Source organism: Nuphar pumila, chromosome 6 (genome assembly GCF_984573655.1).
Source record: "Nuphar pumila chromosome 6, dmNupPumi1.hap1.1, whole genome shotgun sequence".
Lineage (NCBI taxonomy): Eukaryota > Viridiplantae > Streptophyta > Magnoliopsida > Nymphaeales > Nymphaeaceae > Nuphar > Nuphar pumila.
The window spans coordinates 88016601-88043405 of NC_143254.1; the positions used below are offsets into that span (position 1 = coordinate 88016601).

A 26805-nucleotide genomic window follows, 5' to 3' on the forward strand; every position below is an offset into this window, starting at 1 on the left:
TATGCCCTCATTACTTTTCTACTATTAGGCAAATGAATTTGGCCAAACACACTCGGAATGCTGTCATGTGATTGACTTGTGCCACATAACTGGGCATTTAAGAAATCCGTGGATCCCAACATAAGAGCTATTTTTAATTGTCATACATCGATTTAGAGTGTGACTGCATGCCACGAAAACCTAAGGATTTTCACAGAAATGCCGCAAGCCCCAGCAGGGAAATGCAAACGCTGGGTTCCTTTTATTCATAGATCAGGTTTACGCTCCGCGGAATGCTGCCGGAGAGCCCCTTTTATGCAGCAGGGATCAAACACAGCCTTATGTGGTCAGCATGTGAAACCTTTCAGTTTTTTGTTTGTCTGCGTGCGCATTCATTGAGGTTGAGCATGGCATGTGCCTCCAACAAGACCTAGCATATAGACAGAACCAGACCCCACAGAAAATAGCTGATCTTGATCAAAACTATCGTTGGACTCAGGTCTGGCATGACATTTCATAAACAACACCTAGGTTAATATACAACTCAGACCGTGTAGGTCCAACCGAAATAGGGATTCAGACTTAATTTGGTTATGCCCAAACCCAGGTCCTACTGGATCCTATTCGGGTCATACTAGATCTGATGAGAGGCCTACTTGAGACTCCATTTGTCTTTGTCATTCCCGCACTTTGTTTGAAATCTCTCTCTCTCTCTCTCTCTCTCTCTCTCTCTCTCTCTCTCTCTCTCTCTCTCTCAATGCCACAATCCCTTCTGTTTTCTTACCAGGCCCTATGAAGGCGGTAGTGTGGTTTATGTTGGTTATCATAGACTACCTGTGCATTTACCACTACCTTACTGCTTGACCTGGTTAATTTGGCCGAGGTAAGCGCCGCCTTTCCTTCTTTGTGCCATGGTCGAACCCAAATTTAAGCATGAATGAGTTAGAAGAAATTGTCTAGAGTGTTGTTGGCTAGACTGAGTTTAACTGAACCTTGACCTGTCCTGAGTGTATGGTGGGCAAGCATCCAACCATGACCCAAATGCTTCCCTTGTTATTGTTATCACAATGTTATCATATCCTAGTTACACTGATCGTTGTAGACTGGGTTCAAATTTGGAAGCACCTGATTGGATGGTACGTTGTACTCAATGAAAACCAACCTAATTAAACCACACTAGCCAGCCCTTCATAGGGCGTGTAAGAAAGCAGAAGTAATTGTGGCACAGAGAGAGAGAGAGAGAGAGAGAGAGAGAGAGAGAGAGAGAGAGAGAGAGAGAGCATATCATATTCGAGGAATGATTACATTGTAAATACATGTAACATGCTAGAAGCACACCGCATAACGCTAAATTTGCAACAGAGATTTTTCATGAGCAATATGGATTCACAGTGAAAAACTTCACATAAAATAACTATACAGTCTTTATTTGGAATTGAGATCAATGATGTTTGTGAAGATATTTTTACAATAAAATGTAAACTTCCATCTAACAGCCAAAGCCTAAATTTGCATTAGAGACGTGATTTTTTATCAGCAAATGCAGTCTTTTTAGTTAACAGTAACTGAAAGAAAGGAAAAAAGACAGCACAGTTAGAATACGGACACATACATAGAAAGCATCAAACATCAGCATCTATTTGGATGGTGATGTTAATTTGTTATCTCTACCATCTTCCAGGTCATGCTTTACTGTCATGTCACCCCCCATCAGCTCCTGAAAACCGTCTACCTTAACAGGAGTAGTCCTCATATTAAACATAGACCTGCAAGTACACATTAACAAATTTATTTTATCCAACATATTTATCATCCAGAAATTTTGAAAATCAAGCGATGTCCTTAAAGGGCTTTACTGAGATGGAAGTTGAGGAACATGAATTGACGCCATTTGCTTATATTGATGCCCAGAGTGAGGATGCTGAGATGCCATAGCCATCTGTTTAAATTGGACTTGTTTGCTCATCAACGAGGAGCTACTGAATCCACCATCCGTGTAAGGTTCACATGTATTCTCAACCTTAACACTTACAATAGGCCTTTCCTTCTCAGATATCATTCCAGCACCTTGAGGAGTGGATGGTTGCCTACGTCTCAGTTTATCAAAATGTTGCTGATGGGCTGCAAGGCTCTCAGGATGAAGCATATGGACTTGAGGATGCATTTGTCTCTGGATCTTCATAACAAAACAGAGAGAGAGAGCATCTATAAGTAGGAATACTCGGAATAACTAAGATTCAAAAATGGTTTGCATGAAATCAGTGGATGACTCACTAAAAAAAGGGTTTAAACTTGTGTTGAAAGAAGAAAGAAAATTTTCTCCAACCCTCCTCAGCAGCTCCAGAACATGAGTGCACACAAGACCCAACACAGATTGTGTGTGTGTGTGTGTGTGTGCATAAGAGAAACAAACAAAGAATAGTGTACACAGGATGAATTCACAAGGAAAATTATATACTAGAATAGAAACCTGCAAAATTTTCACTTGGAAATATAACATAGAGAACTTAGACGGTATTATCCAAAAGCAGGGCTAGGAAACAAGACGAGCTGCTCACGGCATGGCTCATAAAGAGTAGATTCCAACTAGTGAAATAAGCTCAGCAAGCCAAACAAGAATGAGTGTTCCACTCAACTCATCTTGTATAGACTCGTTAACTAGTAATAAACATATTTTACATGTATTTTATGTCATAGATTATGTTACATGGATTCTCCACCTTTGGCCCCAGTATGTGTCCCCTTATATACTAGTCATATTGAAAACTTCATAAAAATGGCCATATCCCCATATCCGCAGCTATATCCATGTGACATAGGTCATAGAGTGTACATTGTTGAAGTGTTTGGCTGGCCAGGAATAAGTTAAGATTTCAAATCATAGTGCTTACAACTTTAAAACGATGTATTTATTTTGTAAATGAGCCCGTTTGAGCTTGGTTCGGTAGGTTTAGACTCAAATTTCTCTTATTTCAATTTTGAAAATGTTTTTTTGGTAAAAGAACCAGATCAAGCTTGGCTTTTAACTCGGGCTCACCATGAGCTCGAGCTCAGCTCGTTTAACTTGGGCTCACCATGAGCTCGAGCTCAGCTTAGATTGCCACAAGAACAAGCCAAGCTTCTGAAATGAAATGAGGATCTTCCAAACACCAACTTAGATTCGCACGAGAAGGTGTCTAAAAAGACACTAAAGCATAACCCTTAAAAAAGGATATAATGGAAAACAAAAGAAATAAAATATTCTTTTATTGATATGAAAAACATCAAATGCTTAAGAAGCATTGGAACTATTTTACAAGAGGGGCTGCACCCCTATATATACAAGTTTGAAAAAGGAAAGAGGAGAGCTCTTAAGGAGCTCTCCTTGTAGCTGTTGGAATGGTCCAACAGTTAGAAATGTAATTGTTGGACCATTCCAATGGTTATCTTTCTAGTTAAGTTCCAAGTGGAACTTAACTAGATAAGGTTAGTCTAGTTTTATTAGAACTAGACACTAAAAAATACAGAAAAATAAAATAAAAATATAGAAATATATATATATATAATAATATAAATATTATTATTATATATATGTTTTACATTTTAACACTCTCCCTCAAACTTACGGTACAATGAGCGAAAGTTTGTTTAAGAGGAAGTGAAAACGAGGAGCAGCGAGAGGCTTTGTAAAGAAATCTGCTAGCTGATATTTTGAAGTAACATATGGCAGATCAATTGTCCCATGTAGATATTCCTCTCTGACGTAGTGACAATCCATTTCGATGTGTTTGGTGCGCTCGCGGAACGTTCTGTTACTTGCAATGTAGATCTCACTTTTGTTGTCACAACACATTTGTGAAGCTTTTGTTGCTTTAGTTCCCATGTCAGCAAGCAGATGCAGAAACCAAACTACTTCCATGGTCGTAGTTGTCATGACTCTGTATTCAGTTTCGGTGGAAGATAAAGGGACCTTCTGCTGCTTTTTACACCTCCACGAGATTAATGATTCACCTAAGAAGACACAAAAACCAGTGGTTGAGTGTCTGTTATTGGGATCACCTCCCCAATCGGCATCAGTATATGCAATTAAATCAAGGAAGGAGGAGGAAGACAAGAAAAGTCCCCGTGAAAGAGAGAACTGGATGTATCTGATAATATGCATGATTGCTCTCATATGCACAGAGGTGGGAGCGTGTTGAAACTGGCTTGTTGTGTGAACAACATGTGTTATATCTGGTCTGATAATGGATAGATAAGAAAGTGTCCCGACAAGCTGTCTGTAAGGGGTAGGATCTGCAAGTTCTCCATCATCAATCTTCATTTTAACATTTACAACTTCTGGAGTGTCTACTCTCTTGTCATCAGTAATACCAGACCTGGAAACAATGTCAAAAGCGAACTTAGTTTGAGACAATAAATATCCTTTAGGAGAATAGGAAACTTCAATGCCTAAAAAATATCTCAATAAGCCTAAATTAGTCATTTCAAAGTGAGATTTAAGAAGAGTTTTGATCGTTTCAGCTCCCTGTTTATCGCTTCCGATGATGATCATATCATCCGCATAGAGAAGAAGCACAATGATTCCTGCATCAGAATTCTTAATAAACAAAGCAGTGTCAGTTAAACAAAATTGAAAACCAATATCAATCATAACCCGACTAAACCTATCATAACAAGCTTTTAGTGTTTGTTTAAGTCCATAAAGAGCTTTATCCAAGCGAATGACTTTACCCTTAGGAATACTGAGACCTGGAGGGGGCTTCATATATACTTCTTCAACTAGCTTTTCATTTAGAAATGCATTTTTGACATCCATTTGGAAGATGGATCATTTCTTGATGGAGGCTAAGGCAATTAAAGTTCTGACTGTTGTCATATGAGCCACAGGGGCAAAGATTTCTTCATAATCAATGTCATATTCTTTGGCATACCCTTTGGCTACTAATCGGGCTTTATATCTTTCAAGGATGCCATCACTCTTGGTTTTAATTTTATAAACCCATCAACATCATATAGTTTTCTTGCTTGGAGGAAGATCTTGAATAGTCCATGTAGAAGCTTTTTCGAGTGCATCTAATTCAGCTTTCATGACTTCTATCCATTTGACATCATTTTTTGCTTGAAGACATGTAGATAGTTATTCGTATGAGTGAATTAATGCAATGACAACCCTATACGTAGGTGAGAAGGACTCGTATGACACAAACTTTCCTGGAGGCCTCAAGACTCGGGATGACCGTCTAGTTGGAATGTCAGAATATCTTTCATGTGCACATAAAAGATTAAGCTCTCGTCGCCTAGAATACTGGATACTAGTGTCTCTATGAACTTCTTCATTGTCAACATTATGATCAAGATCAATAATTCCTTGATCATTATCAAAGTTATAGTTAAGATTATATTCATCAGATTTTGATGTCAGATCTAACAAAAAAGAGTACTCAGTGATTTCCTTTGGTTTTTCAAAATCAAAAAAGCTTCGAGAAAGGAAACATTTCTAGACATATAATCTATTATTTTTTAGGTCAAAACACCTATAACCTTTTTTATTTTCAGCATATCCTAAAAAGGCAAAGGAATCGTACGAGGAGAAAGTTTATCATTTTTGTCGGTAAAAATGAAACACTTGCAACCAAATATTCTCAATCTAGAGTAATTTGGAGAAACATTCAGAAGTTTTTCAATGGGAGTTATATTTTGCAAAGAAGAGGATGGCATCCTATTAATCAGATAGGCGGCAGTTAAGGTAACTTCTGCCCCAAAATCTTTTGGGACTTGATTTGCTATTAATAAAGTCCTAGTGGATTCCATAATATGGCGGTGTTTGCGTTCTGCCAGCCCATTTTGTTGAGGTGTGTATGGACATGTGATGCCATGCAAATTAAGATAATTTTTAAAATTTGTGGATAAAAATTCTATCCCTGAATCTGTGCGAAAAATAGTAATATCATTTTGAAACTTGTTTTTAACCATATTATGAAATGGTTGAAAGTATGAAAATACTTCAGACTTATGTTTAAGAAAGTAAATTCACGTATGTCGGGAAAAATCATCAACAAAAATAACGTAATAAGCAAGTCCTCCTTTGGAAATTACTGGTGCAAGACCCCAAACATCCGAGTATACTAATTCAAGTGGTCTTGAAGAGATGAAATGGTAATCTTTTCATTTTGCCAAGAATACAATCCTTACAATCAAATGATTCAGAGTTACAAAATTTCCTTAGATTTGGAAAATATTGGATTTTGGCTATATGTGGATGACCAAGTCTTTCATGTTACAGTTTCAACCAGAGTTGCCAGTTGAGGAAGCGGGAGCGGGAAGCGATACGGGAAGCGGGAGCGGGAAGCGAGGCACTTTCAAAAATGTAGGAAGCGGGGAAGCATGGGACCACTTAGAAGAAAATTATGAACCGTCTCGGAAGCGACCTAGGAAGCGAACCGGAAGCGCGTCGTTTCGCGCTTCCGAAGCGCGCTTCCCCTTTACCCTAGGCGCTTCCGGTAACTCTGGTTTCAACTCAATTTTTTGAACATTATAGTAAAAGGCATTCTTCAGCATTTCCAAAAAAATCATTTAATAGAGTCATCATTCTCTATGGCCTTCCCCCATCAGCTTTCCTGATTGGCGATCCTGAACCCAGCAACCATGAGAAGAAAAGAAAATATTACACCCATAATCAGATATTTGAGATACAAATAAAAGATTTAAATTTAATTTGGGAATATGTCTAACTTCTGGGATAGAAAATTTCTTAGTTTTATGATTTTTTTCAAAATTTCCTATACCTTCTATTTCAAGAGAAGTTCCATCAGCTGTAAAAACTTTTGACACACTTGTTTTATTTTTAACATATTCGTATAAACTTTGATTATTTGGGGTCATATGAAAAGAAGCACCAGAGTCAAGGAGCCAAGAAAAGTTACCTGGATCGAAAAAAGATGAGGCAGTTGCGCCAGTTGAAGCTTCAGATGAAGAGGAGGCTCCTTTGATGAAAGGTTGGAGAATCTCTATTAGTTGAGCCATGGAAACTGGTGCATCCTGATCTTTGAGATCCGATCCCGCAATCGCAGCTCTTTTCTCTCTGAGCTCCTTAAGCTTGGGACATTGAGGCCTGTAATGTCCAGGTTCATGACAATGATGGCAAATAACATTTTTCTTGTCATAATCATCACTTTGTCGATTAAAATGAGGAGGTTTATAAGATCGTACATGATTCCCCGGTCTAGATATTGTTAAAATGTAATATAGATATATATAATAATAATATTATTATATATATTTATTATTTTTATTTTTTATTTTCTTTTAATTTATTGTACAATAAATATTATCTAGTTCGTATCGAACTAGATAATATCTAGTTTGGTTAAGTTCCACTTGAAACTTAACCAAATACTAGCTGTTGGAACTAGTCCAACAGCTAGAAGGGAGAGCGTTTTATAAGCTCTCCCATTAGCTCTTGTATAAATAGGGGTGCAGCCCCCTTGTAAACTTCACTTCTTGTAATGCTTTTCAAGCATCCTTTTTACATAAATAAAATTATTTACTTATGTGTGTGTTGTTCCTATTTTACCCTTTTTAAGGGCTTTGCTTAAAGTGTCTTTTAGACACTTCGTTCAATCATTCCAAGGGCATTTGTGGAAGACCACCATTTCATTACAACTTTTACATGGTATCAGAGCTACGAAAATATTAGATCTTGGAGAAAAGCTGCCTCGGTTCCCATGCCCTTTGCAAAAGTGTTTCGCCGCTTGAAGGGAAGTGTTTTATCACTTCATTTGAAGAGCGCCCACATCTTGTATCCCTTTCCTTTTTCATTCTTTTATTGTTCTTCTCTTCTATCCATATTCTTTCTCTCCCCTTGTAATCGATGGATGACAATGATAAAGTCACTATCATTCCCATGAAGTTAAGTGATATGAATTATATAACATGGGCTTCTATCATGAAGCACCATATATGGGGGATTGTGGATGGTTCCGATTCGGAACCTAAACTATCTCTTACCAAAAAAAAAAGGAGATAAAGAGGTTCCTCTATCGAAAAAAGAGAAAATCAAAGCCCTAGCCTCTTATGAGAAAAAATGGAAAGAGTGGAGAATGACTCATGCAAAAATAATGTCATGACTTATCAATAGCATTAACATTAAAAAAATGTTCAAGCCTTGCCAAATTTGATTAAGCCGATAAGGCATGGGAATACCTTAAAAATATGTATTCCCTTAAAGATATTGCACGTGCGCAACCTCCAAAAAAAGGTTCAAATAATGACAAGGTGATAAAACGATTCGTGAATATTACAATGGGTTGTCGAAACTTTGGGAGGAACTTTCTCTCTTAGAACCAAAGTGGCATTGTGCCAAAGACATTGAGCTTCGCCAAAAGCAACTTGATGCTGAACACTTTTACCAATTTATAATTGGGTTAAGGCCGGAATTTGAAACCACCAAATCGGCCCTCCTTCACCGGGGAAAGATTCCCTCTATTGTTGAAACTATTGAAGAACTAACAATGGAGGAAAATCGTCTCCGAAAAGGTTCCTCTAAAACTGATGATGATTCTGTTCTAGTTGTATCTAGGCCTGAGAATCACACTCGCACTTACAGGCCACCTCATTTTGGGAGGCAAAATGGCGAGTTTGATAAAAGAAAGGTGATTTGTCATCACAGTCATGAACCGGGGCATTATAGGCCTCAATGTCCAAAATTAAAGAAAAGAGATGAAAAGAAGGTTGCATAAGTCGAAGAATCAAAAGATCAATACGCACTTGTTTCTATGGCTCAACTTATGGAGATCCTTCAGCCTCTTCTTCAAGGGGTCTCTTCTTCCGTTGAAGCCTCAACTGGAGCGGCAGTTGCATCTGTTTCCGGTCCAGGTAACTTTCCTTGGCTTTTAGATTCTGGTGTCTCATTTCATATGACCCCACATTATAAATGCTTATCCGAATGTCTTAAAAACAACTCAAGCATTTCAAAAGTCTTTACCGCAGATGGAACATCTCTTGAAATAAAGGGAATTGGGTGTTTTGAAAAACACAAAACTTTTTGTGTTCCAGAAGTTAGATATATCCCAAAACTTAATTTGAATCTCTTATCTATTTCTCACATTTCTGATTATGGATGTAATATATCCTTCTCTTCTTATGGTTGCTGGATACAGGATCCTCAGTCAGGAAAGCTGATTGGGGAAGGCCATAGAGAAGGAGGACTATATTACATGGATTTTTTTGAGCTACCCAAGAATGTTTTTTGCTTAAATGTTCAGAAATTGGAAACAGACTTATGACACAAAAGACTTGGTCATCCTCATATGTCTAAAATCCAATATTTTCCAAATTTGGGAAAGTTTTGTAAATTTGAAAATTTTGCTTGTAAAGACTGCATTCTTGGAAAAATGAAAAGATTACATTTCTCTAGTAGAACTTTTGTTTCTTCAAAACCACTGGAGTTAATACATTCGGATGTTTGGGGACCCGCACTAGTAATTTCTAAAGGTGGTTTTGCATATTATGTCATCTTTATAGATGATTTTACTAGACATAGTTGGATTTATTTTCTTAAACATAAATCCAAAGTTTTTACTCACTTTTAAATATTTCATAAAATGGTCACAAACAAATTTCAAAGTAATGTCTTCATTTTTCGCACTGATTCAGAGGGAGAACTTATGTCTAGAGAGTTTAAAAACTATCTTATTTCATATGGCATTATTCATCAACGATCTTGCCCAAACACCCCGCAACAGAATGGTCTTGCAGAACGCAAACATCGTCACATTATGGAGACCACTCGGACTTTGCTAATAGCAAGCCAAGTGCCAAAAGGGTTTTAGGCAGAAACAGCTTTAACTGCTACTTATCTCATAAACTGAATGTCATCCTCTTCTTTAGAAAACATATCTTCGGTTGAAAAACTTTATACCTTAGCTCCAGACTAAGAGTATTTGGCTGCAAATGTTTTGTATTTACAAACAAAAACGATAAATTCTCCCCTCGTGCAATCTCATGTGCCTTTTTAGGATATGCCAAAAACCAAAAAGAGTGAAGATATTACAATGTTCAAAATAATAAATTGTGTGTCAAGGAATATGACCTTTCTTGAAAAGGAGAATTTTTTTTTAAAGTGAAAAACACAAGGATATTACTGAAAATTCCTTTTTAATTGACTTAACTTCCAAATCCGATGAAGAGGATTTTGAATATAGTTTTGACAATGACCAAAGCCCTACTAGCTTTGATCTTGATACTGAAGATCAAACTAGTAGGGATGTTAGTCTTCAGTATTCAAGACGAAGAATTGGAGAGCAACGCCCTCCACGCGCGTTAGAAAGATTTTATGAAGTTCCTCCTCGTAGGACTTCTAGAATCTCTAGACCCCCCGGGAAGTTTGTGTCCTATGAATCTTTTTCACCCTCATATAGAGCAACTCTTGCTTTAAATCAATCCTATGTTGAACCTTCCTCATATTTTGAAGCCAAAAATCATGCAGAATGGATTTAAGCTATGAAATTAGAGCTAAATGCTTTAGAAAAAGCCAATACTTGGTTCATTCAAAACCTACCTCTTGGAAAGAAACCTATAGGTTGTCGATGGGTCTATAAAGTCAAAACAAAAAGTGATGAGACCCTAAAAAGATACAAGGTACGTCTTGTAGCCAAAGGCTACGCTCAAGAGTATGGCATTGATTACGAGGAAACCTTTGCTCCTGTGGCTCGAATGACCACAGTTCGAACTTTAATTGCCTTAGCCTCTATTAAGAAATGACCTATATTTCAAATGGACGTTAAAAATGCATTATTAAATGGGAGCCTTGTTGAAAAAGTATACATGGAAGCTCCTCCTGATATTAGTCTTCTTAAGGGTAAAATTCTTCGTCTTGAGAAAGCGTTTTATGGTCTTAAACAGGCACCAAAAGCCTGGTATGACAGGTTTAGTCATGTTATAACTAATATTGGTTTTCGTTCTTGTTTGACTGACATCGCCTTGTTTATTAAGCAATCTGATGCAGGTATTATTATCCTTCTTCTTTATGTGGATGATAGGATCATCACTGGAGGTGACAAACAGGGAGTTGCTAATATCAAAACTCTTCTTAAAACTCATTTTGAGATGTCTGACCTAGGACTATTACGATATTTCCTTGGCATAGAAGTTGTTTATTCCCCTAGAGGGTATTTGATTTCTCAAACTAAATTTGCTTTTGACATTGTTTGCAGGTCTGACATCTCAGATGAAAAGAAAGTAGATACTCCAAAAGTAGTTAATGTTAAGTTGAAAATTGATGATGGAGAACGACTTGAAGATCCTACTCCATTTAGACAATTTGTTGGAGCTCTTTCCTACCTTTCTATCACTCGGCCAGACATTGCATATGTTGTCCACACAGCTAGTCAATTTCAACATGCTACTGCCTCTGTTCACATGGAAGCAATCTTATGCATTATTAGATATTTAAAGAGTTCTCTTTCACGAGGACTTTTCTTGTTTGCATCATCTTCTTTAGATTTAATTGTTTATACTGATGCTGACTGGGGAGGTGATCCTAATGATAGGCACTCAACCACTGGTTTTTGTGTGTTCTTAGGTGAATCTCTCATATCGTGGAGGTACAAGAAGCATCAGAAGGTCTCTCTTTCCTCCACTGAAGCCGAATATAGAACCATGACAACCACCACAATGAAAGTTGTTTGGCTCCGAAGACTGTTAGCTGACATGGGAGCTGAAGCAACACAGGCCTCGCGCATGTGCTGTGATAATAAGAGTGCAATCTACATCGCAAGCAACCGGACCTTTCATGAACACACCAAACACATAGAGATGGATTGTCACTATGTTCGAGAGGAGTACCTACACGACATCATTGATCTGCCATATGTTACATCTGAGTACCAACTAGCAGATTTCTTCACCAAACCTCTTGCGACTCACAAATTTTACTTCCTCTTAGACAAACTTTCGCTCATTGTAACGTAAGTTTGAGGGGGAGTGTTAAAATGTAATATAGATATATATATATAATAATAATAATATATTATTATATATATTTATTATTATTTTTTAATTTTTTTTTTAATTTATTGTATAATAAATATTATCTAGTTCGTATCGAACTAGATAATATCTAGTTTGGTTAAGTTTCACTAGGAACTTAACCAAATACTAGCTGTTGGAATTAGTCCAACAGCTAGAAGGGACCCATTAGCTCTTGTATAAATAGGGGTGCAGCCCCCTTGTAAACTTCACTTCTTGTAATGTTTTTCAGGCATCCTTTTTACATAAATAAAATTATTTATTTATGTGTGTTGTTCCTATTTTACCCTTTTTAAGGGCTTTGCTTAAAGTGTCTTTTAGACACTTCGTTCGATCATTCCAAAGGCGTTCGTGGAAGACCACCATTTCATTACAACTTTTACAGATACAGCTAGAACGAAATCATCTTCAGTATTTGGAGTATTCTTCTTAATTTTGTTTTCTTCCATAGTTAATTACTCTATAGTATCGACAATAGAGGGAACTTTTCCCCGATGAAGAAGGGCCGACTTAGTCGACTCGAATTCCGGTCTTAAACCGTTTATGAATTGATAAAAGTGCTCCATGTCAAATTGCTTTTGCCGGAGCTCAATGTCCTCGGGACAATGCCATTTTTGCTCTAAAATAGCCAATTCACCCTAAAGTTTTGATAGTTCATTATAGTATTCACGTATAGTTTTATCACCTTGGGTCATAGATCTCACTCTTTCTTGAAGATTGCAAACATGTGTAATATCTTTTAGGGAATACATATTCTTGAGATATTCCCATGCCTTATCGACATACTCAAACTTGGCGAGACTAGAGCATTTCTTTATGTCAACATTACTAATTAGCCATGACATAATTTTAGCATGCGCTATTCGCCATTCCTTCCAACTTTTTTCAAAGTTGGCTAAGGCTTTGTTTTTCTCCTCTTCGATTAAGAGAACTTCTTTATCACCTTCCATTTTGGTGAGGACAAGTTTAGGTTCCGAATCGAAACCATCTACTATGCCCCATAATCCTTTTCCCCATATGTGGTGCTTCATTATTGAAGCCCACATTACATAATTTGTGTCGTTTAGCTCCATAGGTATGATGGTGATTTTATCTTGAGCATTCATCTTTTACAAAGGTGATAAAAGAAGAAAAGAAGAAAGAAAAGAAATAAAGGGGAAGAGAGATTAAAAGAAAGCAAACACAACATTTTGATGCAACGAGCCTTCCTCTTTTCTCCTTCCTTCAAAAAGAGGCTTCAAAGAACCCAACCAAGGTGATAAAACACCTTTGTAAGCTTGGCATGGAAAACGAGGCAAGAAATTCTCACGACGTAGGATGAACCTTGCTTTGATACCATGAAATGAAATGAGGATCTTCCAAACACGAACTTAGATCCGCATGAGAAGGTGTCTAAAAAGACACTAAAGCATAACCCTTAAAAAAGGGTATAATGGGAAACAAAAGAAATAAAATATTCTTTTATTGATATGAAAAACATCAAACGCTTAAGAAGCATTGGAACTATTTTACAAGAGGGGCTACACCCCTATATATACAAGTTTGAAAAAGGGAAGAAGATGAGAGCTCTTAAGGAGCTCTCCTTGTAGCCGTTGGAATGGTCCAACGGTTAGAAATGTACCCGTTGGACCATTCCAATGGTTACCTTTCTAGTTAAGTTCCAAGTGGAATTTAACTAGATAAGGTTAGTCTAGTTCTATTAGAACTAGACACTAAAAAATACAGAAAAATAAAATAAAAATACAGAAAAATATATATATATATATATATATATAATAATAATATAAATATTATATATATATGTTTTACATTTTAACAGCTTCCACCCCCTCCATTTGGTTCATTCAGCTTGTTTACCAGCCCTGTCTAAAAGACTACAAAAGTAACACTAGTACAAAAAATGCTACCGCATTATAGAACCTTATCACATATTAACCACCACGATGACAGGGCCAAGTATACAGTGATTTGTATGACCCACAGTATTTTGATCCTTATTATTATCATCATCATCTTTCAGCATTCATAGTTGCAAATGAATGCCATCAGGATGTCCATAAAGATACTGCAAAAAAGGATCAGTGGAGTTACCAAAGGGTCCAATTCAAGTGAAATCTAGATGTGCAAATGGTCGCCACAATTGCTGTGAAGCATGGTTGGTGATGTTTCAACAGGGAACAGACCACATCTTCAGTAGTCCAAAAGTTAAGGGGTTATACTAGAAAATCATGGTACTAGATTCTATACGTGTGTAACTAGCTCTGTCAAGAGGATTGACCTCAGCAATGAAAAGGATGGAAAGAGAATTATGATCATTGGGGGCTATAACGGATGGTTTTCAAAGGGCTCTCTGCCAAGATATATTATCTGGGTTAGTTGCCTCTGAACAGTCAGCGTCTATATGATGATGGAGATCAATGAAGGATAAGAAACAGTAGTCACAAACCTAAGATTTTACATGCAGAGAAAGGGTTGGGCGAGGTGGGGGTTGGGGTGGGAGGTTGGGTAAGGGAGGCAGCACTCTTATTTAACATGATACTTTAACCCTAATAAAAGTACATGCATAAGATAATTAAAATAAACCAAGGCAAAACATAATATAATAAGTTTGCCATCAAGTTCAATGCCAGCATAAGCACAAATGTTCAGTTGGGACTAGCCCAGGCCCATGCTTAAGAAAACTTGGAGAAAGTGACTTCCGTACTTTAGTTATAGGCATTCAAGAAGATGAGACTAAATAATTATTCATGATTGAGATTATACAAGCAGTTTTTTATATGTAACTAAAAGGTGGTGATCAAGGATGGTGAATGGTTTATAATTTTCGCCTAGGTTTTCTAGACCTAGGTCAGAAATGGTCTTTATGAACAACAATACAACGTTCTTAAATGGGTGCTAAGATTCACTGTATGGGCAACTGTGTAAGATGGACCTGAATATGAGACAACATGGGACGTATACAGGAACTGGATACACCAATCACAATAAGTAGAACAAGGAGAGACAAACAATAACATTTTTTTAATATTATACACTTTATAGTAGTATTCTGTCGCTAAATGTAAGAATCTGAATGATTTTAGATTCCAAAAGCATAAGAATAAACTGCAAAGTCATGCCTGAAAATAACTAAGCAACAAATTCATGCCAAATGACAGCAACAAAAAGAAAAACAAAAATAAAAATAAATATCAAGACCCTGCACTAAAGTCATGAACATGGTCTCCACAGCGTCCTCACATGATCAACCCGTGAACTATTGTACAATGTCTATCACTGGCACCACAATTGTGTCAAAAGACATCCACATTATGTATGTACACAGTGGGGAGTCACTGGCTATTTGTAGTAAAAGGCAATAGCTTTCTATGAACGAGATATCCTTTTCAAATTTTGGTTGATTTCAGGGGAACAATGACTAATTTTGTCCAAATGAAATAATTTAGTTTTCTAATTTGTCTCCCAAGCGTGCAAATTTTCAGTTAATTTGAAAATAAACAATAGCTATCATTAGAGAGCACTATCATAATAAATCAACCGTGGTATTGGTCTTCTTGGTACTAACCTATGTCAAATGGACATTTCACTTGCATGCATCTCCTGTGTCAACACAACATGACACCAACATGGACAGAGGCCATGTCACAATACTTCATGGATACAGCAAAACCTGTGGATTCATTATGTCCACAATTACATGTCTGTCACTTTTTGTAAATTTGAGCATTTGTTTTGTAATTACTTGCTTTTTTTCATAATGCCATTGACGTGACAGCATTTTGTACTTTTGTAATGATCTACAGTATTGGCTCTTGACTTGGTGACTTGCAATTGTACTATAGGAATTTGTTGGTGTGTCCATGTCCATCTTAATGTGACATAGGTGCAGTGACTATTCCAGTGGTTGAGCCCTATGTGATAATTTTGTGATGCTCCTTAACTGATCCTGTATATATGGTAGGACTACAAAGATTACATGTTTCTCACCTTCTATATAGAGAACATAGCAATCATATAAACCTTGCGTTTATGGGGTGCTCCTTGTCCTGTAACTGTCAAAGTTCCCTGGCTTTCTGATTCTTGTATGGTATATGTGTGGTTCTTCATGCTTTACATTTTTCTTGTTTAAGCTTTGTTAATAGCATCTTGTCTGTTTCCCATGATATTATCATACTTTGTAATTTCTCTTCACTTGCTTATTGCTGACTTCTCTTGTCAACTTGGTGAATTCTCTCGGTCAATAATATTTCATTGTTAGCAGCTTTTCTCAGTTTCTTATATTTCTACTCTTGTATATTAACTATTCTGCTCCATTGGTTCTTTACTTTTCCTTTCAAGCAAATAGCCGACCTCAAACACCTCTTCTTGCGCTGGCTATTCATCCTTGATCCATCCTCCACATGCCTTACATATCTCTAAGGTGAAACTTAAGTGCCTCTTCCCAATTAATTTTGTTTCAGTTAAATTTTTTATTTGACAAATGTTCATTAACTACTGTTGCCAAAAAATTTCAACTCTTCAAAATTCAATCTAGAAAAAGGAGCATGTTCATCAAACAAAGTTTATAGCTATGGTAAAACACCATCATAAAGTGCCACAGACATGCCAACAAGGACATGATACATGACAAAAATGTCAAGCATGAATCTGTGCAGAAAAAGAAAAAGGAAAAAAAAATTGAGTTCTTACATGCTGCGCTTGCAGTACAGAATGTTGAAGTGCCTGGAGATCTCTTGCAGGTTGTTGCTGCATATTCTGGGTAGGCCCCTTTGTAGTATCCTTCACATACTCAGCCAGAGATGCAAGATTACTGGAAATTCACAACAAAAGATACTTATGTTAATTTAAGTCTGATCCAAACAAACAAAACAGAAAAAGTGTAGAATGTAAAGATGATATCTGAAACATGAGAATAAAGATATGCAGGAATAAAAGTATCACTAACTTCACAGAAATATTTGCATGCTCACTACAACCAGCACAATGTCTGGCACTTCAAAGGTATAAAAAATCATCTAGTACACTTATAGCTTATTTTTGTAGGCCTGAAAATTTATCATAAATTCATCCAGTACATATCATCAAAAACAAATCAAGGTAGCAAGCATATCTTTTTGCGATCAGAACTGAATCCATAATTGAGCAGGAACATAATCCAAGAGATTCATGAACTCTTATATCTGAAGTGCTAGGACAAAGGGATGATAAAAAAACTGCCTTGATGTGTTTGTGTTCCCTTGAAAACGGAGATGCTTATACAGCTTCATATACATGATAAGGCCAATGTCAAGAAGTTGAGAATCAAACATATTATATATTTCCGAAGAGATTATCAAGCTGAAGACATACTTCCTGTGTATGGTGGATCATTGTTCATATTGTTATAATGGATGGTGTCCCAAAAGTAGCAGTTTCTGCTCATCTTGATTTGCATCAAGTGCCAGAGTCAAAACAACTTGGAAGACTAGGTAAAGGCATTGGTCTGGATTTTCCATCGTTAGCCCCAGTTCTAAATTGGTTTTAACTTTTGGTACAGTACCATGATCACACACATACATCTATTATGTTTCAATCTTGAGTATCATCAACTAAATAGAAGAAGGGTCATCACGCTAGTCGTAGTGTTAGAATTCCAATTGCAGCATATGTGATCTAAGATGCATGATATAGGAGTACGAAAGTCATCACACACACACTCATTGTACCATAACATGGTACCACCTTTCTGGGTACACTGGATCAACACCCATAAACCAAACACACACGGGTCAACACCCGCCGATGCGCTATCTCATCCATAGATCATGCATCACAATCCATTATCATACTCAGCAACTCTCAATATGAATAGAATGGCAACACGCCGTGCTTGCATCCAGTGTACTCTTGCATCAATCCAGTCCTCTTTGGACCCTCACAATCTACATCAGTGCCTCTTAACACAAAACCACGAATCAAAACAAGATTGGGTAACAAATCCATTAATCTTAGCACACAAATCAGGATCACAGCAAGATCCAAAAATCAGATAGTGCTCCATGTTGATAGTTGAGCTAATACCATAACTTTTGAAACTAATACCAACCAATTGCGATCGCCAAGTTGATCTCTTCTAAGCTTACATTGTTTTTCTGATATAGTTTGAGAGCAATGGCATCATATTATGATGTCCCATTTGTATATTACTTTTGTAATCGTTTTATTGCATTATGGATAAAGAATAAAAAGGGGCGTAAATTTGCAATTTACTTAGGAGAAAGGTCTTCAGAAAAAACCCCACCCTAATCCATCCAACACCTGCTTCATGTGAAAGATTATTGTTGTTGGGATGTCTTCTGTCATTACTCCAATTCATGTTATTTTTTCCTAATGATACTCAAATATAAATTCTTACTAGATCCAGGCTGCACTACTTGATTATTTGAATCAAACTTTTATTCTTAAAACAGTGATAGTCGCAAAATACTTCCATGACAACTGTAAATCCATCCAACATGCATCACTAAGACAAGGTCATTGCTTGGTGCTATGAAAATGCCTGTCCTTTCAAGAGTGTAAGACGGGTTCAAGCCTCGAGGACAGCCCGTTCTTACAAAAATCAGTAGAAGGTTAGATCAGCTCCAGTCTGCTCCACTCAAACACCAAGGAACTTAGGACTGCATGGGGTATGGCTCTTTTATGCATCACTATGTGTAATTCAACTATAACACATACAAAAACAAAACAACAACAATAATGACAATAATAATTTCTTACATGTTCAGAGCAATTTGTTGTTTATCTCAGCACACTTATCTGAAAGCACAATTTCCAAGCTCAACATGATGATTGTATGCATGGAAATTGTTATAAGAAACATTATCGGGTTCCTAAAAAGATTAAATATGGGAAGAAAATATATATATTTCCCACACTTGGAATATTTTGAACCACTATGCGACTTTTTGTGTTCATAAACACATATTTCAGAAAATAACCTATATTGGTTTCCAGCACCACAAGAATGCTCATCAAGTTTCAAAAACAAATAAAACAGATGCACATAGCATATTTCCATCTAATGCAAACATATCACATAAGTGTAAGGCAGACAAGAAACTCTTATGAAGTCAAAAAAGTCAACCATTTCACCTGTATCCAGTGGTCTGCAAGAACATCTTAAGAAGCTCCATGGATGAACATTGCTTTCTGTAACTATCAGTGAGAACTTTCAAGATGCGGCTTATCTTACAGATATGACAATTGATAAATTGTGAAAGTACTTCCAGTGAAACTTCTGTTGCACCTTCAAATCCAACAATTCCCAGTATGCGTACAGTTGCCTTTTGAATCAAACAAGAAGCTTGTTCTTCACTCAAGGGCTTCCAGTTCTCGACTGGCCTGTTCTTTCCCCTATATTTGTTTCTTCCGGTACCCATATTGAGGTCCTCAGGTCTCATACCAAACCTTTCAATCATCATTGGACTCAAAGTAGTAGCATGTGGCAAAGTATCAAGAATCCCAACAAATTCCACCTTTGGCTTTTCTTCCAGTTGATTAATGCAGGAGACTGCTGTATCTGGCACACAGTTACAAGGAAACATTATTTCTGGGAAGAAGGCTTCCTCCTCCATCAAACTGAAATCTGCAGCTAATTTAGAGTGCATGCGAGGGGCATTTTCCTCAATGGGGTTGGAAAGATCACTTTTCCTAACTTTAAATGTTTCCCGTCTTCTTTTATGTTTCCCAAGACAGTTAATGTATGCAGACATTCCCTCAGGTGTCCTTTTGAAAAATTCTCTCTCTGAAAAAGGAAGTCTCCGTTGGGAAAAACGCCATGCTATCCACTTTAATCTGCTTGCTCTATGATTCTTAGACCAGTGGCTGTACCATGTCTCTGGAAAGTCATCAGTTCCAGGTCTTAGAGACATATCATCAACCTCGGGTTCATTACCTCTAGGTCCAGCACAAGAAACTCTCCCAGTAGAATTTTCAGCTAGCTGGCCAGTATTGGACACTGCTTTTGCTTGTGGTGTCTGCAGATGGCAAAAGGTATCAATTAGAGGGTATTAACAATGAGTGGAAAGCAACAGCCAAGCACAACGCACAAGTGATCCAGATATTTATGCGTGTATATATTATATAATATAAGGCAAGTAAATTCGTCAATGAACAGAAAACAATACGTGGAGGGAAAATTTCGAACCATCATAAGAAAACCAATGAATAAAGGGATTATAACTATAAAAGTGTCAAAGTGCAAAAGATACAGGATAGATAGAAACTTGCATTACCCAAGCCCACAACTAACATGGTATAATTACAATCTTGACTCAAATAAGCCATGGCCATGTAGGTTACCGTTACTGCAGACATTTGGTAACATCCTCACAGTTTAAGTTGAACGTATGTATAATTTAGGTGGCTTAGATAACCAAAATGATATTTCTTGTACAGCATATGAGAAAAAATCTAGACAGAATTAGAATGCTCCGAAGAGTTAGATGTGTGTCAGTTAGTTAGCTACTCAACCGAGGTGTAATAAAGGATCTGGAAAAAAGGGAAATGATGGTTATTTGTAGATGATCCCTCTACCTCCTACAAATTGTTAGTTTTAGACAGGCTGGTTCACGTTGAAGCACTATAGAAGAATAAGACGACTCTAACTTAATAGAATTGTAAAAGCTATCTTTCTGCCAAGGAAGGGTGCCGGCAGCCCTATTTAATCCCATCTTTGAGGGAAAAAGAAATGGGAAACACATACCAAGCTCATCCTGCTCACCAAAGCAGCAAGGCCAGGCTCAGACCAGCGTTATCATGCCCAGCCCACTAAAATAGATAAGAATTTATGAGGACACATCTTTAGAAAGTTAGAACCGGCAAGGAAATCAAATCTGGCAAATGACAAACCTTAGCATGTCCAGAATTATGGGGTACAGAGCCTTCCTGAATTTGGGTCCACTCCCGGTGATCTTCTTCCAAAGAGAAATACACATCGTCTGGATGCAACTGCAAATCTGAAAGTAAACATGACCAACCAATGTACCCCATCATATTATAGTTGAATTTGCAACAAGCTAATGGCTGAAATTTTCAATAATATTTTAGTTACATCCTCACCATGGATCAGAAATTAATAGAAAAACTCACAGATGACGGAAAGGAACACATAATCCATATAAAATGAAAATTTTAAACATTCTCCACGAATATGATGTTTGACCGCCAATGAAAAATGTTAAAATAGAATCATCTTGAACACGGTAGTGGTGTTCGTTTCTTTCAATAACATTCATCATTTTCCTTTGCATTCACGCCTCTGTCCATATTTTCCCTCATGCTCTATCAAGATTCTGCACTTATTATTGGAATAATACACTTGATTTTCTTCAAAAGAACACAAGATGATAACCGAAAACGCAAACGCAGAAAATGTAGTAGTTGAAAAACACAAACATTGTTTCCTTATTGACTAAATTTTGATCCTAAGAAACAACTATGCAGGAGAATAGTGTTCTCCAAATTGATTTTCTTCAAAGAAACGCAAGAAGATGACTGAAAACGCAAAAGTAGAAAATAGGATAGTCGAGCAACCCAAAGATTGTTGCACTATCAACTACATTACCGAATCCTAAGCATCAACCATGCAACAGAATAGTGTTTCCCCAATTTAAACTACACATGTTATTGGAAGAAGATACTTGATTTTCTTCAAAAGAACACAAAACGGCAACGGAAAAACGCGAAAGCAGAAAATGGGGAAGTCAAAAAATTCAAAGCGTGTTTCACTATCGACAAAATTACCGAACCCTAAGTATCAAGTACGCAACAGAATCGCGTTCCCCAAATTAAAACTGCCCTTAACTATCGAAACAAAACACTTGATTTTCTTCAAAAGAACACAAAATTATAACCAAGGACGCAAAATCAGAAAATGGGGCAATCGAAGAACCCAAATTGCGTCTCATGATCGACTAAATTCCAGAATCCTGAGTATCAACTATGCAACAAAATAGCGTTCCCAAAATTGGAAGTAATCACAAATTCCACCCATCAGAAGACGATAACCTAAAACTGAGAAGTCAAATCTCTCTTTGAGAGAGAGAGAGAGCCTACAGTTGGGGTTGAGCCTGGAGCATTGCGAGGAGGAATCGGAACGAAGGAAGATGGAGAGGGTGGCCTTGTCGAAAAGGAGAGCTCTGGCCCTCAGTTGGAGTTGGAGTTGAGCCCTCGACCTATGGTGGTCTGTGGTCATGAATGAGTCCCAGGAAGATGGGGAGCTCAGGAAGGGAAGCAAACTCAGGTAGTTGGCTTCGCCGAGCCACGACCTCCACACCCCGCAACTCTCCAGCTTTTTTGCTAGCTCGTACCCTCGTCCATCTTCCCCAAGAAGGGTCGCCATGAATCAATGAATCCTTTCTCTTCTCTCGCACCAGACACAGAAAAGAGAGAGAGAGAGAGACGTCTTCCTTCCTTCTTTTGGCAGGAAGAGCGGACTTGTGAATGTCTTCAGGTTGAGGGACGTCACAAGTTCGAAACCCATGGGTGGCGTCTCTTGATCGAATCTCAGGTCAGACCTGGGTTTGTTATAAAATTAAATAAACCATACCCGAGTTCCTATGCTTTTCAGATCTCACAGGTTCAACATGGATAGTTAACCGGAACCCCTCCTTTGTTACCAGACCCTGACCCTAACTGATTCAGTATTGGTCAGGATCAGTCAGACCCAACTTGTAACCCGTATCAGTGATGGGAGGGTTTCCCTCGACTTGGCTTTAAAAAAAAAATCAAACACAAAATTTTAGATCCAATTTTAAATCTTAAAATATCAAAACCTCAAATCCTATGATCTAGGGTCACTTTGGATCTCAGATACGAGACAAGCAGTCACGTAGTGCGTGTGTAATATTTCAAAAAAAAATAGCAGTTTCTCAAACGAAAAATGATCATAAATGTGAGGTTTATGAAATTCAAATAAAATAAATGCAAGAAAACTTTCTTTTAAATTCTCAAACCTTTAAACATCACAAATACATGAGTTATTTTGCATAAAAAAAAAATAAATTCACATAAAAAAATTATAAAACTTCTTTTAAACTCGAACCGACAAACTGCACAAATAGCTGAGTTACTCCACATAAAAAATATAATAATATTGCATAAAAAATCTACAAAATTTCTTTCAAATTTGAACATCCATACTGTATAAATACCTAAGTTACTTCACATAAAAAATAAAAAAATTACATAAAAAATTTATAAAATTTCTTTTAAACTCGAAACTTCAAACCTCGCAAATAATTGAGTTATCGTGCGTAAAAAATTTACTAATTTCAGATAAAATATGTGTCAATGAACTTTCTTTTAAACTCGAACATCCAAATATCGTAAATACCTGACTTACTTCGCATAAAAAATGAAATAGCATCGCATAGAAAATTTATGAAATGTGTTTTGAAATTTAAAACACACATTTTTTTCTGCTATTGGGATGTTGGTATCGGGTCTAGATTAGGGTTATTTTTGCTTAGGGTTATTTTCAACCTGGTACCAACATATCAAAATTTTTACTTCATTTTAAGAACAAAATCTAAGGTTCTTCGTGATCCCCAACTTGTGGTCCGCAAAATCCCCTCCATATAATTTTTGAGTTTTTTTTATCTCTGATGACTTTTTCGGTAATTCTGACGAGGTTGCGGCATTCTTCCCATCGACTTTTCTTCCTAGATCGAAAGGTGAGTTCTTTGTGGTCTCCAACCTGTGGACCCCAAAATCTACTTTGTACATATAGTTTAGGGTTATTTTTAATATAATATATTTATTTTGAAAATATGTGTTTGCTTTGAAGATGCTTTATCTTATAAAAAAATAATAGTTTTGCTTCTTTGAATATGTTTGCCTATTATTATATGAATTTTTATTATGTAGTCTTTGTTAATGAACAACTCCAATGCCTTGTGTGTTGTATGTATATCTTAGGTAATTCATAATGAGTACAAGGGTGAGCAAAAAGGAAGGGGAGATGTGGCGGATGTCAACCCTACAAAGCCCCAACCCCAGTGTGAGTTGTTGTGCCCAAGGTACAAGATGTACAGGAGACTGACAAGGATTCAAAAGAATTTGATTTTGATGAAGAAAATTGGATGGGAAGTGATGCAAGTATGAAGTTTGCATATTTGTTTATTTGTTCTTTTGTATGTGTACTCATTCGAATATAACATGCATGTACCATATATGTAGCATTTAGCAAGATTCATAAAAAGACTTCAAGTAAAATACAATCGCCTCATAAAAAGGAAAGAAAATCTATCAAAGACGATTTACCTTACTCATTATTTCTTTGTGAGTAAGCACAACCTTTTATTTTTGTTGTATTACTCTTGAAAAACAAAAAACTAACTTGTATACATTGACTGGTCACAGCAATTGCTCACAACTCCCAAGCATGAAGAAGGGGCAGTTACATGCTTGAACGATGAATTGTTGCCCTACATTTGACAAGGTATCCATTTATAACATTGTTGTATAAGTACCAAAGTTAAATTATGGGTGCCCAAGTTATTTTTTAATCTCAATTTATTTTACAGCTCTTATTTTCTGTCAATTTGAATTACAATCATTGGGTTCTTTGGCAAATGGGCCTAAAGGTGAAGGACTGTATATTGTACAATTCACTTCGCTACACAACATGCATAGATAATAACATCATCAACATAATAAGTTATTGTTACCTAGTTAAAAATAATAAGATTAATTTCTTGTACTTAGTAGGTTTAACAAATTTAATGTTTTGTTGCAGGGTTATTTTTATACATGATGTATGGGCTACGGCTGTTTCACCGATTGGACAATCACACTTGCGGATGATATCCCTCAACAAGATAACGAGTAAGTATTTTGCTTATATGTTTGTTAATTCAATTATTTTTTTATATATGTTGTTGACTTGGATTATGATTGTTACAAAAAGATTGTGGTCTTTTTATGATTGCCTACATGTCACTCTTTAGGTAGAGAGCATAGGAGAATTTCACCCTGGTACGTGTTTAAATGTTCTTGTTTGTGATGAGCATCAGAAGGCTGGTAGTTATTTTTATAATGAACATAAACCCTTTTATCAGGCTGATATCACATACGATAGAAAACAAATGATCATTTAGTACAAGCAAGTTAAGGAATTTGAATTCAAAAAGATAGCCGAAACAGAAAAAGCAATGACCAAAGCAAAAAAGGCAGTGAGAACCATAATAGAGCACCGAGCAGGATCGAATACTGCAAAGCTATTAGAAACCACAATAGTGCAACTAGCGGGATCAAACATTCCAAACCTGTAGGAAACAACAATAGTACAGCCAACGTGAAAGATAGGGTTATTAGCATCACTAAAAGAACACATTTCGTTGGTGGCAAGTGCAAATCAAAACTCCAGGTTTAACATTTAAAATGGAAAAAAAAATGATGATTGAGCCAGAGGATAATGACGAACTGTGTGAAAATTTTGATAATATTTTCAGATAAAGATATTAAGATGAAGTAAACAGTGAAAGTATGAATGCTATTTAAATTCTAGATGATGTTTTAAATGTGAATTTGACAAATTTTATTATGTTTAACTTCATTCTAGGTTTAATGTTATGTAATAAGAATATGTGCAAAATGTAAAAAATTAGCATATTAATGAGGAAAATCGCAAATATTAGTCATTGATCACAACTTTTTTTGTGGACTTCCTTGTCATTGTTTGCAAATATTTTTTGTGAACTTACTCATCTTTGCAAATAATGGTCATTGTTCGCAGCTTTTTTATGTAATGTTATTACATACGCGAAGTAACTCAAGTATTTGTGCAGTTTAGAGGTTCGAGTTTGAAAAAAAAATACAGTTTTTAAGCAATGTTATTATCTTTTTTATGCGAAGTAACTTACATATTTGCGATGTTTGGAGGTTTGAGCTTAAAAGAAAGTTCGCTCCCACTTATTTTATGTGAATTTCATAAATTTTTTATGTGAGGCAACTCAAGTATTTGCAAGGTTTGTCGGTTCAAGTATAAAATAATCATAGATTTTTTATACAAATTTATTTTATTTTTTATGTGAAGTAACTCAAGTATTTGCACAGTTTTAAGGTTCAAGTTTGAAAAAAAAATTGCAGACTTTTTATGTGATGTTATTATATTTTTTATATGAAGTAACTCTGATATTTATGATGTTTGGAGATTCGAGTTTAAAAGAAAGTTCACTCATACTTATTTATGCAAACTTCGTAAACTTTTTGTGTGAGGTAACTTAAGTATTTGTGAGGTTTGTCGGTTCAATTTTTAAAAAAAATCATAGATTTTATATGCAAAGTTATTACATTTTTTATGTGAAATAACTCAGGTATTTGCGTAGTTTGCAGGTTCAAGTTTGAAAAAAAAATCATAGATTTTTTATGCAATGTTATTACATTTTTTATGCAAAATTACTCAGGTATTTGTGCAGTTTATCGATTCGAGTTTAAAAGAATTTTTGCAAATTTTTTATGCCAATTTAGGAGTTTTTATGTGAAGTAACTTAGGTATTTATGATGTTTGGAGGTTCGCGAGTTTAAAAGAAAGTTCTCATGCACTTATTTTATGTGAATTTCATAAATTGTTTATTCGAGGTAACTCAAGTGTTTATGTGGTATGTCAGTTTGAGTTTAAAAAAAATCATAGATTTTTTTATACGAAGTTATTACATTTTTTATTTGAGGTAACTTAAGTATTTACAACTTCATTTCAATGATTTACAAAATAATCAAAAACATAAATCATTGCTCTAGATCTTTTAGTCATGTTTGTAGCTACTCGTTCACCTTAAC

General features: G+C 36.3%; 1 protein-coding gene across 2 annotated transcripts; it reads right to left on the reverse strand.

Annotated features, from left to right (window-relative positions):
* Positions 1-1388: 1388 nt before the first annotated feature.
* LOC149835058 (transcription initiation factor TFIID subunit) lies at positions 1389-22475 on the reverse strand. 2 transcript variants are annotated; one of them, XM_090010380.1, is made up of 7 exons: positions 22081-22474; positions 20875-20981; positions 19919-20000; positions 19117-19543; positions 16675-16795; positions 1836-2155; positions 1389-1745 (listed from the first exon to the last, which is right to left on the reverse strand). In XM_090010380.1, exons 1-7 carry the CDS (start codon positions 22364-22366, stop codon positions 1616-1618), a joined length of 1473 nt encoding a protein of 490 aa, XP_089866506.1. In that variant the 5' UTR covers positions 22367-22474; the 3' UTR covers positions 1389-1615. The 2 variants fall into 2 exon arrangements, with proteins under 2 accessions (XP_089866506.1, XP_089866505.1); XM_090010379.1 differs by having other exon boundaries at positions 19117-20000; positions 22081-22475.
* Positions 22476-26805: the final 4330 nt, after the last annotated feature.

Bases quoted from the DNA above. Each gene is read 5' to 3' on its own strand.
- LOC149835058 (XM_090010379.1), bottom strand. From the start codon at position 22,366: ATGGCGACCCTTCTTGGGGAAGATGGACGAGGGTACGAGCTAGCAAAA. The intron at 20,982-22,080 runs GTAGGCTCTCTC...GTTTACTTTCAG, and splicing joins CTCCAGGCTCAACCCCAACT to ATTTGCAGTTGCATCCAGAC. The intron at 2,156-16,674 runs GTAAGAACTCAA...TTTGTTATGAAG, and splicing joins CTGTACTGCAAGCGCAGCAT to ATCCAGAGACAAATGCATCC.